The sequence below is a fragment of the Stegastes partitus genome, unplaced genomic scaffold, assembly GCF_000690725.1.
Source record: "Stegastes partitus isolate 25-593 unplaced genomic scaffold, Stegastes_partitus-1.0.2 Scaffold574, whole genome shotgun sequence".
NCBI classification, from domain to species: domain Eukaryota; kingdom Metazoa; phylum Chordata; class Actinopteri; family Pomacentridae; genus Stegastes; species Stegastes partitus.
This window is the reverse complement of record NW_007578305.1, coordinates 151,298-168,374: the sequence shown is the minus strand read 5'-3', so window position 1 is coordinate 168,374 and position 17,077 is coordinate 151,298. Positions and strand designations below refer to the sequence as shown.

General features: G+C 40.2%; 3 protein-coding genes across 4 annotated transcripts; 1 reads left to right on the top strand and 2 right to left on the bottom strand.

Annotated features, from left to right (window-relative positions):
• Positions 1-87: 87 nt before the first annotated feature.
• acad8 (acyl-CoA dehydrogenase family, member 8) lies at positions 88-5,164 on the bottom strand. The gene is made up of 11 exons (XM_008288787.1): positions 5,037-5,164; positions 4,356-4,456; positions 3,614-3,783; positions 3,160-3,269; positions 2,927-3,003; positions 2,673-2,810; positions 2,422-2,557; positions 1,784-1,881; positions 1,508-1,660; positions 1,316-1,418; positions 88-1,178 (listed from the first exon to the last, which is right to left on the bottom strand). The coding sequence occupies exons 1-11, from the start codon at positions 5,152-5,154 to the stop codon at positions 1,123-1,125; spliced, it is 1,260 nt and encodes a 419-aa protein (XP_008287009.1). The 5' UTR covers positions 5,155-5,164; the 3' UTR covers positions 88-1,122.
• On the top strand, positions 5,152-8,077 carry thyn1 (thymocyte nuclear protein 1). Of its 2 annotated transcripts, none has more exons than XM_008288789.1 (8): positions 5,152-5,170; positions 6,774-6,830; positions 6,903-7,057; positions 7,141-7,209; positions 7,329-7,421; positions 7,493-7,588; positions 7,664-7,814; positions 7,892-8,077. In XM_008288789.1, the coding sequence occupies exons 2-8, from the start codon at positions 6,782-6,784 to the stop codon at positions 7,936-7,938; spliced, it is 660 nt and encodes a 219-aa protein (XP_008287011.1). In that variant the 5' UTR covers positions 5,152-5,170; positions 6,774-6,781; the 3' UTR covers positions 7,939-8,077. The 2 variants fall into 2 exon arrangements, with proteins under 2 accessions (XP_008287011.1, XP_008287010.1); XM_008288788.1 differs by lacking the exon at positions 5,152-5,170 and adding an exon at positions 5,311-5,550.
• Positions 8,078-10,583: 2,506 nt separating this feature from the next.
• Positions 10,584-16,836, bottom strand: LOC103362433 (vacuolar protein sorting-associated protein 26B-like). The gene is made up of 6 exons (XM_008288786.1): positions 16,088-16,836; positions 15,566-15,722; positions 15,220-15,384; positions 14,215-14,390; positions 13,984-14,126; positions 10,584-11,725 (listed from the first exon to the last, which is right to left on the bottom strand). Exons 1-6 carry the CDS (start codon positions 16,308-16,310, stop codon positions 11,588-11,590), a joined length of 1,002 nt encoding a protein of 333 aa, XP_008287008.1. The 5' UTR covers positions 16,311-16,836; the 3' UTR covers positions 10,584-11,587.
• Between the last annotated feature and the right edge of the window lie 241 nt (positions 16,837-17,077).

Here is a 17,077-nt window from a genome sequence, read left to right as displayed (position 1 = left end):
AAAGCATTCTGGAGTGTTTGGCTGAATACGAATCACTTCACAAGCACATTATTTTGAATGCAAACAATGATGGAAAATGTAAAAAACTTATGTTGAGATAATTTTATTTGGAGTGTGATCGGCAAAGTGACATTTCAGTACATAACCCACGATACAAAACCCATATAGTTCTATCATTTTGGAGACTACAGAACACAAAACAGGGCAAAACACAGTAACAATACAGTGGCACTGAATATAAATATGCTGTGAAAGGCCACTTTAGAGACGGATGCAATGAATGCATTTGATGCAGAACAACCGTATCCAAGATCTGTTACGGACAAAAGAATCCAAACCTCCTCATGAACTGAGTTAAACTGTTGTAAAAAGCAGCTTTTTGTTTTTAAAAAAAACAAAAAACAAGAAGCTTCACAGGAGCCACATTTTCTGAATGAAAAATCCAAACTGATATATATTTAGATTCTTACCACTTTGGAGGTTGAGCCAGAGAAATGGCTGAGAATTGTGATAAAAAACTAAAGTTTGTTTTTTAGCTCATGTACAGTGGTCATAATTTGCCATCTTAAAATCAGTCAGGGAACATGAGACTTTGTAACCAGCATTGTTAGTGTTCATCATGTGCATTCTGTACTTAAATAAAATGTTCTTCATCTACACTGTCTGTACTTACGAGCTGAATGCTAATGTTTAGCATGCTACATTAGCATTGATCTTGAAGTACAGCTACGCTACATGAAAGGTCAGCGGTCAGGCCAGTGATGGTGACTGGATTCCTCCTGTATGAGCCACAAATCAATATTGTCTATATTTTACCTGGAAATCCATGCAGCTACTGCAGTTATTTCCCTGTGGACCTGTGTCGTCCAGCAGATCATAGATCAACACTGCCGTCCCAGAAGCCTTGTCACCAGTGTAGCAAGAAATGAAACAACAAATCTAATATTACACTAGAAAAATCTATGCTTTCCTGACTAGTTCATCCCAAATTCTCCCACAATTTGTGCCACCTATGGAAAAAACCATGATGCAGAGAGAAATTGAGGACCAATCAAACAGTAACAAACCAGATATGAAGACCACAACAATATGGTCAATTGAAGGTCCAGGGGAAAAGATTCATCATGACTCTGTCAGCAGATTTCGGGAAATGATCATCCTCATCACCTCGTTGGTTCCTTTAAGGTGAACAAAAGAGACTGTCGTCATTACGAAACCACAACACGACAGCCTTCTCAGACGTGTAAACAAAGAAATCCTATTAAGACATGATACACATGACATTCACAGAAAAGTCACCGTTATATAAGCTCACCCTCTAGGATCTGATGGACTCTGATGTCCCGAACAAACTGCTGCACTGCATAGTCTTTGAGGTAACCGTAGCCGCCGTGCATCTGAAGAGCCTGGTTGCAGATCTGTTAAGTAAAAACAGTTAAAAAAAAATAAGGATTTGACGGTTCCTTTGTGATTCTAAACGCTGTGGGTTTTGCTGAATGTCACTCACATTAAAGCACTCATCTGTGACAAAGAGCTTGGCCATGGAGCAGAGGGAAACAGCATCAGGCCGACTCTCCTGCAGCGCCGTCGCAGCTTCGCGCACCAGAAGGCGAGAAGCAACCAACTTAGTGGCCATTTCTGCCAGTTTGAACTGAAGAAACTGTAAAAATAACACAGACAGGCAGATAGAGGGTAACTTTTCATCAGTGGCAGGACCAGCGGCTTAATCCTTGACATTGTGGTTCACTTTGTCCTTGTGTGAGCGGGAATGTGAGCGACTTACCTGGTTGTTGGAGAGCGTCTCTCCAAATTGCTTGCGTACCAACAGGTGATCCCTCGCCAGCTGCACAGAGGCATGTGCTGCCCCGAGAGAACAGGAAGCTGATGGCAGAGAGTTTAAAGTAAGACTGATGGGTGACTGCGCGCCAAGGTTATAGCAGAGAAAATAATTTATTACCAGAATTAGATTTCTGTTTTCTTTTAAGTATGTAACTTATTCTAAAGAACTGTGACAATAAGTGACAAATCCACAATTGTACTACATGTTAAAACAGTAGGACAGGAGCACAATCAGCTGAGTTATAGTGAGACTGCAACAGCAGAACCTCTGAGTAGACTGAAATGAACAAGAAGCATTTCACTGCTTTTGAATTTACTTTTCATATGTGAAATTAAGGAGGACTGTCTTAAAGTTTCCAAAACCATTAGTCATACCTTTACTACTGTAAGACTCCACTACTTATTTCATCAATATGCACTTTATGTGTGCACAAATCTTTTGCCAATAGTCTCATTCAAAGCTTTTACAGGAGAATTACTTATCACTCTATAAAATATATATTAACATTAGATTGTGAGGATAATTGACATATCTGAATATGTGTTTCTGTGCAACTGAAGGGTGACTACTTTTCTCCTTACCAATATTAATCCTGCCTCCATTCAGGCCTCTCATGGCGATGCCGAAGCCCTGTCCTTCCTCACCAAGCCGGTTGGTCACTGGAACCGGGCAGTCCTCAAATATCACCGCCCTGGTCGGCTGAGAGTTCCAGCCCACCTGGAGAACAGATTGGATAACAGCTGAGAGATCCTGGCCTAACTCTGCCATCTAGTGGTTACCTACAAACACTCTGAGACACCAAACAGTTAAGTAGCGCAACACTGAATTCTACCTTCTTTTCCTTTTTGCCAAAGCTGAGACCTGGAGTCCCCTTCTCCACCACCAAACACGAGATGCCTTTAGGTCCTTTACCTCCTGTTCTGCACATCACAACATAGACGTCTGTATCTCCTCCTCCACTGATGAAGGCCTAATAAGGTACAAAGAAATGAGACATGCTTTTGGCTTGCTGTTGTCTTTTTAAAGAAACTACTTACAGTTTTGCAGGTGTAATATCACATGAGAGGACAGGCAGGTTGAGCTCACCTTAGAGCCATTTAAGATATAATGGTCGCCTTTCTGCTGTGCAGTGGTCAGAAGTGAAGCAGCATCACTGCCGCTGCCTAGAATCAAAGATCATAGGTTTACTGTGTTGTTGGAATTTAGCTGAAGCAACTACTCAGAATAATTTTGCACTTTACAAAAAAGCATCTGCAGCTTGCAACCAATGCCAGATATGTTTTACTTCCATTAATTTTACTTTTCACATACACACTGACCTGGTTCAGTGAGACAGTAGGATGCAAACTTTTCCATCGAACAGAGATCAGGACAGAACTTCTCCCTCTGCTCATTATTGCCAAAAGTGTCTATCATCCAGGCACACATGCTGCAAAGAAAGAAGCAAACTGCAGATTAGCAGGCAAAATAAGCATATACACTGGAGACAATGTAATTCCCTTAAGCATTTTCATAAAACCAAAAAAGTGAAGGGAAAACATCTCACAAAGTGGAAAAAATACCAAGGTGATTTCTGATTTAGGATTTTTTGGGAATAATTCAATAAAGATGACTTTCAGAACGTACTACTGCTTTATTCTGTATGTAAAAATAGTGTAACTGGACACTAGACTAAACTGTTGAGCCTTTATTTGTGAAAAGAATCATCTCAACTTAGAACCAACCAAATAATTTAGCTTTTGAAGAAATTGTAACTACATATGAGGTCCGTACTTGTGTATACTGATGTAGGCTGTGGTGCTGACACATCCTGTGGACAAGGCCTCGAAGATGACCGATGTGTCCAGCCGAGAAAGGCCTGATCCTCCAACATCTGGCTGAACGTAGATGCCACCAAAGCCCAGCTGGGCTGCTTTACGCATCGTCTCCACTGGAAACATTTCCTGGGGAAAAAATCAATGAAAAAAAGTAACAATCATCACAAGAAATCCAGTGCTGGATTTCTATTTTAGGTACTGAGACATTTTGGAATTTATTTAACAACCAACAGTTATTTTTCTTTGCCATGAAATGAAAACAACTTAAGATTTGAAGAATTACATACATGGTGTTTTACAATTGAACAGTTTAAGTGTCAGTGTTCCCGAGTGGAAAAGTTGGCAATTGTCTGCTGCAATATCCTGCAGCTTATCTGTCATCATACCGCATAATACAAGAGATAATGGAATCCTGATAACAATGCTAGTTAGACAGTATAGGGGCCAATATTTTTTAAATGATGCCAAGTGTAGTTTAGATTCATGATGTGCTGTTTCAGACGTCTCTGTAAGGACACTAGATCTTCGACAGATGCTCCTCATGATCACTATGTTACAAAAGATGCCTGTTTTGACATGATGACATTCTGGCCAGTGAACAGTTTTTCTAACTGCATGAAATTAACTTATTACAAAGCCCCACATCTGTTTCCTTCACACTTGATTAATATAATACCAAATGAACTGCTGCAACATACCTTTTGGTCCCATTCTGCCATGTGTGGAGCCATTTCATTAGCTGCAAAGTCAAAGGCCACTTTTTGAAACTCCTTCTGTTCATCTGTGAGTCCATAACTAGCTGTAAACAAATAGCACAGGACATATGATATATACAGATGGACTAATGTCTGTCTGAAGGTTAAATGAATGTAAACTTCTGCAACTGTCACTTTGCTTTTGAATGTTTCTGAATAGCTGCCGGTGAGCAGATTTTAAAATGATTTTAGGAGAATGAGCATGTCATTGACATCAAGTGCGCTTATAAATTATTAAAGTAGGAGAGACTCAGAAAAGAAAGCTTTGAAGTTTGAACATTTTAATGATGAAATTTAGCTTTAGTTTGAGTCTTTAAACGTCCAACATCCTGCCTGTAATGGGGGGCGGTGTTAACGAGGGGCGTGTAGCCTCCTCTGCTTTACTACTGGAGGACCACAGACCCAAAACTAACCAATGACAGCTAGCTCAGATAGAAGTAATATTAAAGAGACTATTTAAAATGTATTTTATCTTGTTCTACAAACAGTCGCTATGTTTGTTTAGGTGCTGCAGAACTGTGTAAGTCATTAGCCTGCTAGCTAACAAAGTTGCCATTCAGAATCTCCTTTCCTCACACAGCATATAAATCGACGTTAACATTTTTTTCTTTTTCTGGGACTTACGGTCGATACAAGAAGCTATTCCTCGTCTCTGTGAGTTTCTGTTAAATAATAAACGGTGGTTCTTGCAGATGCTGGAGCCCAGCCTGGCCATTCTTGCTAGAGGTCCGACCGCCGCCATGTTTACCTCCACACTGGTGAGTTATGTCACTCAACCGCGAACGCTGCTGGGTAATGTAGTTTCATTAATATGGACGCGGGGAGGCGGGATGGGCTTAATATAGACGTCCCACAGTCTGTATGGGGACTGATACCTGTTAGTTAACTCTTTAATAACTGTATTGTCACTGTTAGGTAACTGTTTGCTCACTGTTAGCTAACTGTTCTCTAATTGTTAGCTAACGGGAGCAGTCGGTGAGTAAATCAAGTGCACCAATAAGTTTGTTGTCATCACGTGTTGGGGATTTTTCCGCGGGTTTTGAAGGCCTGAAGAACTGCTTAGCTAAAAGCAGGACTGTATAGTGTTTATGTTGCAGATTTTCTGAGCACAGAAGCCTAAATACGCGAAATTGTAACGGTAAGTGCGTTTGGTTTACATATATCAAGGCTAATACCTGCCACGTGATGCTGCGCATTATTTTGCTGCAGGTTGCTGCTAATTGTAGAGCAGATACACGTGATTAAAGACAAGAATTAAGAGCACTAGTTTCTATTAACGTTGAACAACACTGACTGGTGAACGTGTATTTCATCTTATTACTACTAGTACAGAGTATGCATACTAAAGTACACCATGACTGTTTTATGTGCAGCTAGCAGTTAAAGCTAATGGAGTTCACCTGTTAATGGAAGGTACAAATGTCGTTATGTGGTTTTTTATTTAAGGCTGAGTGAGATGTCAATATTTAATTTATCATCACTGATGTTGGAGGCTCTTCAGCTTAAATGCAAACACAAATTACAGTCTCCAAAATGTTTATAGAGTTGAATCAGCACCTACAAAGAAAACAAAAACAAAAACCCTGAAGATGATAACCTTCCTGCATACAAGATTTATTGCAGGACTGTTGCAGTAGGCTGCAGTGTTTTTAGCTGAATGCTACTAATAAAGTGGGCACTAAGTGTTCCTGATCTTTCATTTATGCCCCAATAAAAGTATTTAGTGCCCTCACTGTAAGGAAAAATGCCAGATTATTCTTGTTCTAATAAATGGCCTGGGGCTCTGAACCTGTAGTAGACATTTTGCACTTTCTTTTGGCATTTTGTAGTCAAAACAATTAATAGATTTCCTGAGAAAATAGGTACCATAATATAGTGAAAAGAATTGTTAGTTGCAGCAAATTGCAACGCCTCGATCTTTGTGTTCATAGTTCACAGTACAGTCTAAATATAAAGTACGGTACAAACATTTTAAGTGCTTTAGATGTTTAGACTGGTGCAATACCATCAGGGAGACAAAAAGCCAGTCCTTAAATGAATTATTGAGACCCTCTGAATCCACCGTAGCTGTACTTCTGACAGATGCTTCGAACAGCCTTTTAACTATACTTTGTATGACATTAACGCTCCGTAATACTGCCATTGTCAAAAATTTAAAATGTATGATATTAAAAATGACTGACACAAATATCGGTTTCTGGCTAACTCAGAAAAAGCGGTACTTGATGACTCAGAGTGCCTCCTTACATGGAGATGTTAAAGGGAAAAAACACTGTAGTTAAAAAATAATATGACTTAACGATTGATGAGTTTGAAGTTGTATAGCGTCAAATCACACAAACCTTTTGTGGATCTTTACAGACTGAGAAATGCCACCAAAGAAGAAAGCCAGAGTGAGTAAAAGAACTGCAGATTCAGGTAAGCAAATTAAATCACAGAGTAAAACTTGTTGTCTGATGTTATTGTCTAATGATCGTCTCAACAACACAGGCAAAGATGACGGAACGGTGTCGTCGTCTGGCGGGAAGAGAAAAGCTGCAGCTTCTGCTGGAAAAAACGGAAAGAGCTCAGAGTCACCACAGTACAGTCACTGGCTGATGAAGTCTGAGCCAGAGAGCCGCTTTGAGAACGGCATCGATGTGAAGGTATGGAGCACTGTGTGTGTATACATTAAAATGCAAAATGTGAGTTGGCCGTGCTTGTCTGACTCTTCTGCTTCATTCTGCAGTTTGGCATCGAAGATCTGAAGGCTCTGCCTGATCAGACTGGCTGCTGGGATGGCGTCCGCAATTATCAGGTAGAACCACAGAACTGACTCCTGTAATGAAAAGATGTTTATCTCAAGTAAGGGAGCAACACAATTCTTGCTACTATTGTCAAGTTATTTTCTCAAGAAAAGATTTTTTCTGTGTGCAGGCTCGCAATTTTATGAGGCAGATGAAAGAGGGGCAGCTGGCCTTCTTTTACCACAGCAACTGCAAGGAACCAGGAATAGCAGGAGTCATGAACGTGAGTCGCTCTTCTCTCTTTGAATGAATCTCCACACAGACGTGATGTTCAGCTGTATCTCCTTTTTCTAGATTGTGAAGGAATCCTACGTGGACCACACTCAGTTTGACAAAAAAGATGTCCATTATGATGCAACCAGCAAACCAGACAACCCAAAGTGGAGCATGGTAAACCGAACACAAGACCGTTCAGTACTGATAGTAAGAAATCTCCAAGGTTAAACGTGTTTCCTTGTCACTCAGGTAGATGTTCAGTATCAAAGAATGATGAAGCGGTTTCTTCCTCTGTCGGAGCTTAAAAAGTACCACCTGCAGCATCGCGCCACAGGAGGGCCTCTAAAGGACATGGCGCTCTTCACAAGGGCCAGACTTTCTGTGCAACCCCTCACTGCTGGTAAGTAACAGCCTCAGCAAAACAATTTTGCTGCTCTGTTCTGTTATGTGGTCGTGAACGATGTTTGTTCTCTACAGAGGAGTTTGACTTTATCCTGAGTCTGGAGGACAAAGAAGCGCTGTGAGGATTTACTTCCTGATGCAGCGAAGCCATCAAACATCTATGTAAAGTACCATTAGCCCAAAGGTTATGTGAAATGTAACTGTGTTTTGTGTTAAAAAAATATTAAATGTCTTTATATTAAATTACGATTTAGTTACATTTCTCAGATTCCTTTTGTTGGAAAATGTACCCATATCTTCAAGCTCTAAGAAACCAGATGCAACACAGAATTTAATCGCAAGTTTGAAACGTTGGGTAGGGCGGCCCTTGTTTATGCAACTTGTAATTTGTGTACAGCAACATCAGAGGCTCTCCTCTATCGCCGGTTTGATCGGATGCAAACAACTTTCTGCACGCCGTAAAATTCCACTGTAACTGCAGCTCAGTGATGATGAAGTGAGTGGAAACATAAAAGGCGTCTGACAGCATGCAGATCCCTTTTATTTGTGCAGCGCTTTATTATCTCGTATTATGGGGAAATCACACAAGAACCCCACATTACACACTGTTCTATGAAGTCTTTATGGATTTTTAATTTTTTTTGTGAACCACCTTTTATTTGAGCTGCATTTCCTCGTGGGCCATTAATTACAAAAAAAACATAAAGAAGGACCTCTGGGTGACATTCAGGTGGCGCCTTCACACATGTGCCGAGAGCTGAACGGTGCTGCTTACCTTGCACATTGCTCAACTAACCTGGTGCTTGCATGACAGGCAGGGATGAGCAGAAAATGCTGCAAAGGCTGCACCAAGCGTAAGGTAGTGACCTCAGAAAAAAGCCTGTCATCACCTGTGAAATGCTATAATGATAATCAGCCTTTTTGCTTAAGTAGAATTTCCTCACATCAAGATACTGGTTGGAAATATCTGGCCTGTTGTATTTATGGTGTGACATGAATAGTTTAAAGTGGCATACATTTTGATTAAGGCAGTTGAAGTTGCTGTATCGCTGTGCTGTGGACAGCTGCTCTTTATTAGTGAAAGCAGATTGAGATGGAGAGGCAGCATGTTGCCATCCCTGTATGCTGGATACTCCAACACGGCTGCAACTATTGATTATTTGTTTTTTTGTTTTTTTTTTTTTTCCCCTTGATTTAAGGTAGAGTTGCAAAACTAATCCAATACCATTTAGTGAATACCTCCTCGCCGTCCACTGTCTGTCCATTCTGTGTTTGTATCCCGCCTTAGCTCTGCAAATAGGGAAACAAAGTGGCTCAGATCAGAGGAAATGGAGGTCAGGGGTCGAGAAAATCAGTAAATCTAGCTCATCCTAACAATCTGTATGTGCAACATAGCTAATCAATCTTTTTCCAGAGTTACATGCTAGAGTACAAACAGGGGGCTGGATCACACTGATTCATTCACAGCCTTGGACGCCGACTTCCACAACTCCCACCCTTGATTTTTTCATCCAATAGATTTTTAAATCCCTGTTCAACCATTTATGGGGCTGCAAGGTGGTGCAGTTGGTAGCACTGTTGCCTCGCAGCAAGAAGGTCGCTGGTTCTTGTCCCGGTGAGGACACCCGGGATCTTTCTGCGTGGAGTTTGCATGTTCTCCGCGTGGAGTTTGCATGTTCTCCCCGTGCAGAGTGGGTTCTCTCTGGGTTCTCCGGCTTCCTCCGACAAGGTCCAGAAACATGTTGAGGTTAATTGGTGATTCTAAATTGTCTGTAGGTGTGAATGTGAGTGTGCTTGGTTGTCTGTCTCTAAGTGTAGCCCTGTGATAGACTGGTGACCTGTCCAGGGTGTCCCCTGCCTTCACCCTGAGTCAGCTGGGATAGGCTCCAGCCCCCCATGACCCTAGTGAGGATTAAGCAGTGTATAGATAATGGATGGATGGATGTTCAACCAATTATCCATTGACAACTGTAGACCTGGTTTAGGCTGAATATATGTTTGCCTCGTGTCTTTGCTAACATGGACTCTGATGAAGACAGTAGTGTTGAAACGTTGGTCTGAACAACAAAAGGCTCTGAATTAAGCATCATCCTTTAGCACCCTTTTTGTACGCAACAGATTTATTCAATTTGTAATCCTGAACAGAACCAATAACGTCTGGGCAGCTCTGCATTATGATTGATTTGCTGTCAACCATCTTTAACACTACAGATCCATATGTATTGAAGAATATGAAAAAATACTGACTAGCTCCACGTGTCATTTCATGTTTCTTCAGGTCAGATGTATATGGAGTTATTTCCCGTCTTTAATCAAGAGTGTGGTTTTCAATTTGAGAGCATTCTTTTTTTTTCCATTCAGATTTTGTAATGCTTTCCCTAAAACCCTGCCCTCTTTCTAAAATGACTCCAGCGCAAATCTCCTCTGCTCCTGCTCAAAACCGACTGTCTGCACTCAGATACTGTTGTTGTTCAGTTTCAGTGTGTCTCCTCGTGGCTACATTGATTCTGCGTGATCGGAAAACTTCTGCTTTCGGATTTATGCCCCCATGTTCATCCCTTTATGAAACAACCCTGCCAAAATCCTCCAACCAATAGAACGCCAGCTATGGACTGTCGACTGATGAAATCGCTGTTTTCTCCGTGAGTGTATTCCAAAATCTAAACATAAAATAAAGAAGTAATGCTCTCAACTGATAAAAGATAGTCAATCAATAAATGTCGGCACATCTACCCATTTCTCGAACACAACCACATCAGAGGTTTTCTTTTCCATTTGGCATCAATTTATTTGACTTTCGGGGACAAAGGAGTAATTGATTAGCATTTTGCAAAAGATAGATAGTTCTACTGTAACTTTTCTCTGGTTAAAAGACTAAAATTATGTTAGAGGCAGGAGGATTTCATTTGCTTGATACACATAGGCACAACTTTCAAGTCTCTAATAAAGAGGATACAGAAGACTTCATACTATCAGACCTTAATACAAACACTTTGACACCCTTTCCTAACACCACTGGAATGCTGAGGTAAAGCATATGGACATGAAAGGTCATTGTGTCGCACTGTGTACTGGATAATCGATGTACACAAGCTGGAGCAGGATAACAGGTTTAACTGGTCTTATTTACAGATTTAAAAAAAAAAAAAAAACAACAACAAAAAAAGAAAAAAATGTGAGTTAATACTTTAGCCCTCTTGCTAAAATAGCAGCAAGAGATTCCAGTTTCCACTTCCACCACTTTTTTTTTTTTTTGTGCAAACACACACAAACAAAAAAGGAAAAAACGTGTTCAGCATGATAAAGCAGTGCAAAGTTATCTCAGATTTCATGACCTTATATCAATGTTAGGAATGCATTCATTAGACGTGGAATGTCAGAGATACACTTTGTTGGAAATTCGTTTGTGACGACTAGATTAGAAACGATCAAATTTATCCCAAAAGCGTTAGAATGCAACAAACAGAAGGCCTAAAAATTCCAGAATTTCATGATTTTTTTTTTTTTTACTCAGCGGACATTGCGACAGGTGATTAGTTTGATTCCCATAAAGAAAAACAAAAACAACAACAAAAAAGAAAATGCATGAATGAGGGAGGACAAGACCAGCAGCCTGAAGCCACTTTTAAATGCCTCATGCAAACTGTCCCATTGTTCACATACAGTTTTACCATATGTCGGTCTCCCTTCTTCCTTCCTTTACCAGCAGCGGCTACAAATAAAACAGCTGCCACGCCAGATGTTGTACAGCTGACAGGTACCTCCACCGCTCTACCCGCTCTCCTCCTTTGCAGCCTGTTCCAGTGCGCTCTCTGAAGCGGCCGAACCCTCGAACCTCTGAGAGGCGATGGCGGCCTGGTGGGACATGCTCTTCCTCACCACGTCCCCTTTCCTCCACAGTGTGATCTCCTGTGGGGGTGGACCAAATGAAAGGTTGGCGAGTTTGTGTTTGTTGATGATGCTAATTTCACTAGCTGTGCTTCAACATATTTCTCAAGCGAGTTCAAAGAAAACATTTGGCAAAAAATGTTAAAGAAAATGCAAAGTAGGCTTGTTTCTCTGAACTGAGCATCGTGTGGTCAGAGGGTGGCAACGTTGGCTACATGACACATGGCTGTAGTAAACAGAGTAGAAGAAGCTGGATTAACAAAACAGCTGTTTGCCAGCCGCTAAAATGTCACAAAGAAGAAAAAACTCTGGCCATCTATGTCAGAAAAATAAAGGGGAATCTTCAGAAATTCAGAAAGTATTAATTATTCCTCATGTTAGCTGGTTGTAGCCGCCATGTTTCATGCTATCAAGAGATAAAGAAAACCAACTTATTTAGAGAGGTTTTTAGATTTGTTTGTGCCTTTTTGATGAACTTTTCTTAAGTGATACTTCAAAACATGCATAAAAATACATGATGGAATCATGACTGCTGTATATCTATGACAGCTACAGACCCTTTTAAGCTTTCTGATGACCTCCTTTACGACTAGCAACAAATGCATATGTGCTGTTATCAGTGCATTATAATGATGTTTTGGTCAGGGACATAGTTGCATATTTAAACATTAAAGTTGTTTTCTGAAGCACTTTAACTTCCTGATTTGCTATAGAAATCAATCTTTAAAAAATATATATTTGTGCCATACAGTCCATCACAAATGTGATGAAGACAACGATTACATGCAATTAATATTAGCCAAATAAATTAGTAAAATGTTTAATTATATTTGTATTATATTACGTTATTTAGATGATTAAATCTATGGTGATGTTTCTTTGGTAAAATAAACTCCTTCACAGCAGATGAAAAATGAAAATCATAGTGGGTTTTTTTTTTTCTTAACTACCTTAAAATAACATTTACACTTCCTATAACCCACAGAGAAAGGCTGTGCTGCACTATGATGATGACAGTTGTATATTATCCAGTAGACTGCTGCTAGTTGTAACTATGAATTTAATCAATGCACCCTCTGCTCTGTCTGTGAGGCATAGGTCTGAATTTAGAAAGAAAACTAGAGGAGCTGGTTCACCAGCTTTCCCACCGATGGCTGCCGAGACAGAGTGTAGCTCAGATTTTGACGGCAGCCTCAGTATGACATATCTGTCACTGTGATTGTGGCTGTATCCGTCCACATTTCTTTTAAGTTGGTGCAACACCGACTACACGGATGTCTGTGAATGTGAAGTGATAGCTGGGCTGGCTCTGTTGAAGCTGCTACATTCCTGAACTCCTGTGGCGTGTCAGTAACTGTCACAGACGCGCCACAGATTCACGTGGTGACAGCTGGACACGTCCACAGCCCGCAGATTGAACCACAGCAGCAGCCAAAGTCGGAACAATAACCGCATATCCAGCCACAGCTTCGGCAGCACAGCCAGGCCGAGCAGAGCAGCTGTGCTCGCGACCAGCAGCTGGATGCTGTCAGAGATCGGTAATGAGCACTAAATGCACATAAAGTATCACATCATCTTTCCTGTCTGCACTACGGCCAGAGTGTTTCCCTTTCCTGGCAGTGTATTAGAACCGGACTGGACCAATGTACCACCTGTTCATGTGAATCAGAAGGAGTACAACACTTAAGCGAGGTATTGCACAAGAGTTTTGGCATTTTGGTTGATAAATAACTTTAAAAAGTAAGGGAGTGTTGTAGATTCCTTTTCCAACTCAGTCCAATAATTGAACATACGTATCAGAACAAATGCTGTTTTTGGCAGTTAGCATCCAAAAACAATCAATTAACATATTTTAGAATTTTATGCTAACACGAAATGCATACAATATACCTGCCAACAAGAACTAATTAAACTAAAACTTCTAAATGCCACTCACAGTAAAACTTCACCAAGAGAAAACTGAACGTGTCCCAAAAGATTTAACACTTTGTCATCCAAGATTTTTCTCCATCCCACCCGGAATTCATTTTAACGCTTTACAGTCCAACAGGCAAAGCGCATAGCCGCAGTAGTCATACACTGTTTGTTTTTATGACCTATTTTCTACTCCTTGTATATTTTTAGAAAACATGGGAGAAGCCCTGGTATGAGTATAATACATTGCAATATGATCAGGCCTCCGCAACAGAAATTTAATAGCAAGTAGGAAATACTGACAGAGCATGAGAGTGGCCAGGATTTTATCTACCATCTTCAACAATCTTTTATCCGTGGCCTACCTGTTGTTTGAAGTAGCGTCTCTCCTCCTCGTCGATCAGCACCAGGTTCAGGTAGTAGCGCACAGAGAATTTCTTGTTGATGTCTCGCATGGTGGGAGTCAGATCATAGCCAGCCAGAAATAATCGGATGGGAATTGACTCTCCTGAAATATCAAACACATTGCAAGAGGTTGGACAGAAGCTCTCCTGACTGAATAAGGACTTGTTTTATGTTTGAAATTGCTTGTTTACCTCTGACTGGCGCTCCGTCCATGATCTCGTACTTGGCGATAGTGTCGTTTTCGTGGTATACGCTCGGGCCGGTGCCCGTCGTCTCGCGTTTGATGATGTCAATCTCCATGTGCTTAATCTTAATCCTCACCAGCAGGAAATAGATTTTTCCCACGATTACATCTTTCAGATGGTACCTGGTAAATCAGAAGGATGACCCAAGAACAAAATAAGAATGAGGGATGTAGTTGAACAAATGAATACACAATCTTTTCACTTGGTGGTTTCTCCACAGCATGACATAACTCCATTAGGCAATAAATAAATGAGCTAAATCAACAGAAATATATTTGCTTTGCTTGCTATTTGCTGTATTTTGGTTCGGTTAATGATTAAGCAAAATGTCTCCAAAAAAAATCACTGCTTTCAGCTTCTTAAATGTGAATTTGCTGATTTTCTCTTTCTGGTATAATAAAGTGAATATCTTTAGGCTTTGGAATAGTGATCAGGTTAAACAAGACATTTTGAAAAGAAACCTGGGAAGTTGTTATATTTGCTAATATTTTATAGTCCAAAACAATAATTATTTAAAGAATTAGTACATGATGTGAATTAACTTTGTGCTTACTGTGTAGATATTCTCATGTCAAACTACACCAGTGCTTCTATTTATTTTAATTTTATTTCTTGGCTGGATATGAAAACTGAGCTGTAACTGAATTTGTTATCATTTTAATCCCTTGATTTAATGATCTTCTTGCCCATAAAACTAATGGTTATTACTTGTGTGCTTCCTTTAACAAATTGAGGAAATTAAATTATAAAGCCGCTCTGTCTTAAAAGCTAAAATGATTAGTTGGATGATTAATTTCCTTAACTGAGAGAAAATGAGTTAAAAATTTAGATTTTAGTTGATACTAACTGAGCAAAAATAGTTACAGATTTGTTTCACTGTTATCTAGCATTGTACAGATTGGCTGTTTACAATTTAGTGTATATTTAGTGTTGCATCCCTACAAGTCTTACTTGGATTTGTTGTACTCAAACTCAATGTGGAGACAATCTTCAATTCCAACTTCCATTTTAATGGAGGAGTTGAGTTCTGGGTAGGTGCTCAGTGTGTGAACCACAATGTCCAACTCTTTACTGATGTCATTTAGTCTTCTTATCACTGTGGCACGAAGAAAATATCTGAAAATTGAACAAACAGAATTATTAACACACACATCTAGGCCTAAAATACATATTTAGTGAAATGTCAGCGACACAACGGGTTAAAATGCTGAGTTTAAACGTAACCACGTGATAGGTTAAAGAGTGACACGGTCATTCAGTCGTCTGCCTGTAAAATAAAGTGAATGATCAAACTTACCTTAGCTTGACGTTCTGGCCTGTGTAGGACTCGTAAGGTTTCTCAACATGAGTGAACTCAAAGTCGAAGGTCTGCGACTGAGTTATTTCGCCAGGTCTTGCAAGATCTTTTACCAGGGAAACGAACTCATGATGGTTTCCTCTGTCGTAATACAGCTCTATAAAAAAAAAAAGAAAAGAAAGACGTTATCAAGAAGAGTACAAGAAATCTGTAATCTGATTTCAATGCTAATTCTCCCCATCTACATTGTAAATTATTTACTTTCAGGAAAGGGATTAACTTTTTGTGTTGAGGAAAATGTTGTAATCTTCAGATGTAACTGAAAATTCGTGGGTGGAGGGTGTCAAGATAAGGACTAGGGTCATGTGTGTTTCCTTTTTGCTGAGAGGAGGGCATTTTTGAGCATCAGGATTGAATATTTATTGAGCCTCTTCATGCTGAAGGATGTCTGCATGCTTGCAAACACTGCATTAGTAGAAGTTTCACCAATGGAAGCAGATATTCCTATTTTTTTTAACTCACCTATTTGGCCGACAAATTCGATTTTGATGCCCTGGTGCTCCAGCCTCTTGCCAGGGTTCTTCAGCGTGACGTTCACCTTCCCACTGACAGTTTCTCCATCATAGAAAAGAAAGTATTTGTCTTTCTTCCCATCTTCTGTCTTGTGTTCAGCCTTCTTCCTCGTCTCGGCGTCATTCAGGACAACATCGATTTCTGCACTTTGCCCAAAACTAAAGAAACTCATTATAACGCTGCGTGTGAGCTAAACTCTTATCTCGACTCTTATCTTGACGTTACTCGGGACTCGTTAGCAAAAACTAATACACAAAAAAACGATGCTAACGTTTCGAAGTAGAAAACAAACAAACATTAAGGCCTGCAGGGTGTGTGTGTGTGTGTGTGTGTGTGAGCTCGTCTTTCACAGCACAAATTACTGGACGTGTGGGAGGGGAAGGAAAAAAAAAGAAGATATTTCACAGAAAGCTCCACATTAGCTACATGTCCAGCGAATTAGCATTACGACGGCACATCGAAAAACGCACGATAACATGTCCATTAGCCAACTAGCCGTTTGTTTCTTCCTCCGCCGGACTCGGTGTCACCAAAACACAGCCTGCAACCGATTCGTCTGCAGCGGACACACTCCTCGACGTGTGAATATCTATTACATGTTTGTTTTCTGGAAGAGAAGACGGTGAGTGTTGTCAAAACGGTCAGGATGTAACGTTAGCTAACGAGCGCTGATGTAGCTTAACTGCTTCCGGGGTGAGGCTTTTCACAATAAAACAGGTGTCCGTGCCAAAAAGCGATCGTCTGTCGAAAACTGATGAGAAGAGGTATTGTTCGGTTCCAGCTTTATTTAACCCGATATGTGACCTAAATTATAACCAATCCAGTTGTTTTTTTTTTTAACCTGTTCACGTAGTTTAAAATGGACCAGTTCAAGCTATATAATGGAGTTCTGCACTTGCCAAATAGTGAGTGCAGTTCCAAGAGTGTGATTTATTTCAT

Coding starts and splice junctions, on each gene's coding strand:
- acad8 (XM_008288787.1), bottom strand. CDS start 5,154: ATGGCGGCGGTCGGACCTCTAGCAAGAATGGCCAGGCTGGGCTCCAGC. Junction 2,811..2,926: donor ATATCTTAAATGGCTCTAAG/GTGAGCTCAACC, acceptor GTACCTTATTAG/GCCTTCATCAGTGGAGGAGG. Junction 1,661..1,783: donor AGACGCTCTCCAACAACCAG/GTAAGTCGCTCA, acceptor TTATTTTTACAG/TTTCTTCAGTTCAAACTGGC.
- thyn1 (XM_008288789.1), top strand. CDS start 6,782: ATGCCACCAAAGAAGAAAGCCAGAGTGAGTAAAAGAACTGCAGATTCA. Junction 7,210..7,328: donor ATGGCGTCCGCAATTATCAG/GTAGAACCACAG, acceptor TTCTGTGTGCAG/GCTCGCAATTTTATGAGGCA. Junction 7,422..7,492: donor GAATAGCAGGAGTCATGAAC/GTGAGTCGCTCT, acceptor TCCTTTTTCTAG/ATTGTGAAGGAATCCTACGT.
- LOC103362433 (XM_008288786.1), bottom strand. CDS start 16,310: ATGAGTTTCTTTAGTTTTGGGCAAAGTGCAGAAATCGATGTTGTCCTG. Junction 14,127..14,214: donor GGACGGAGCGCCAGTCAGAG/GTAAACAAGCAA, acceptor TTGATATTTCAG/GAGAGTCAATTCCCATCCGA. Junction 11,726..13,983: donor GACGCTACTTCAAACAACAG/GTAGGCCACGGA, acceptor CCACCCCCACAG/GAGATCACACTGTGGAGGAA.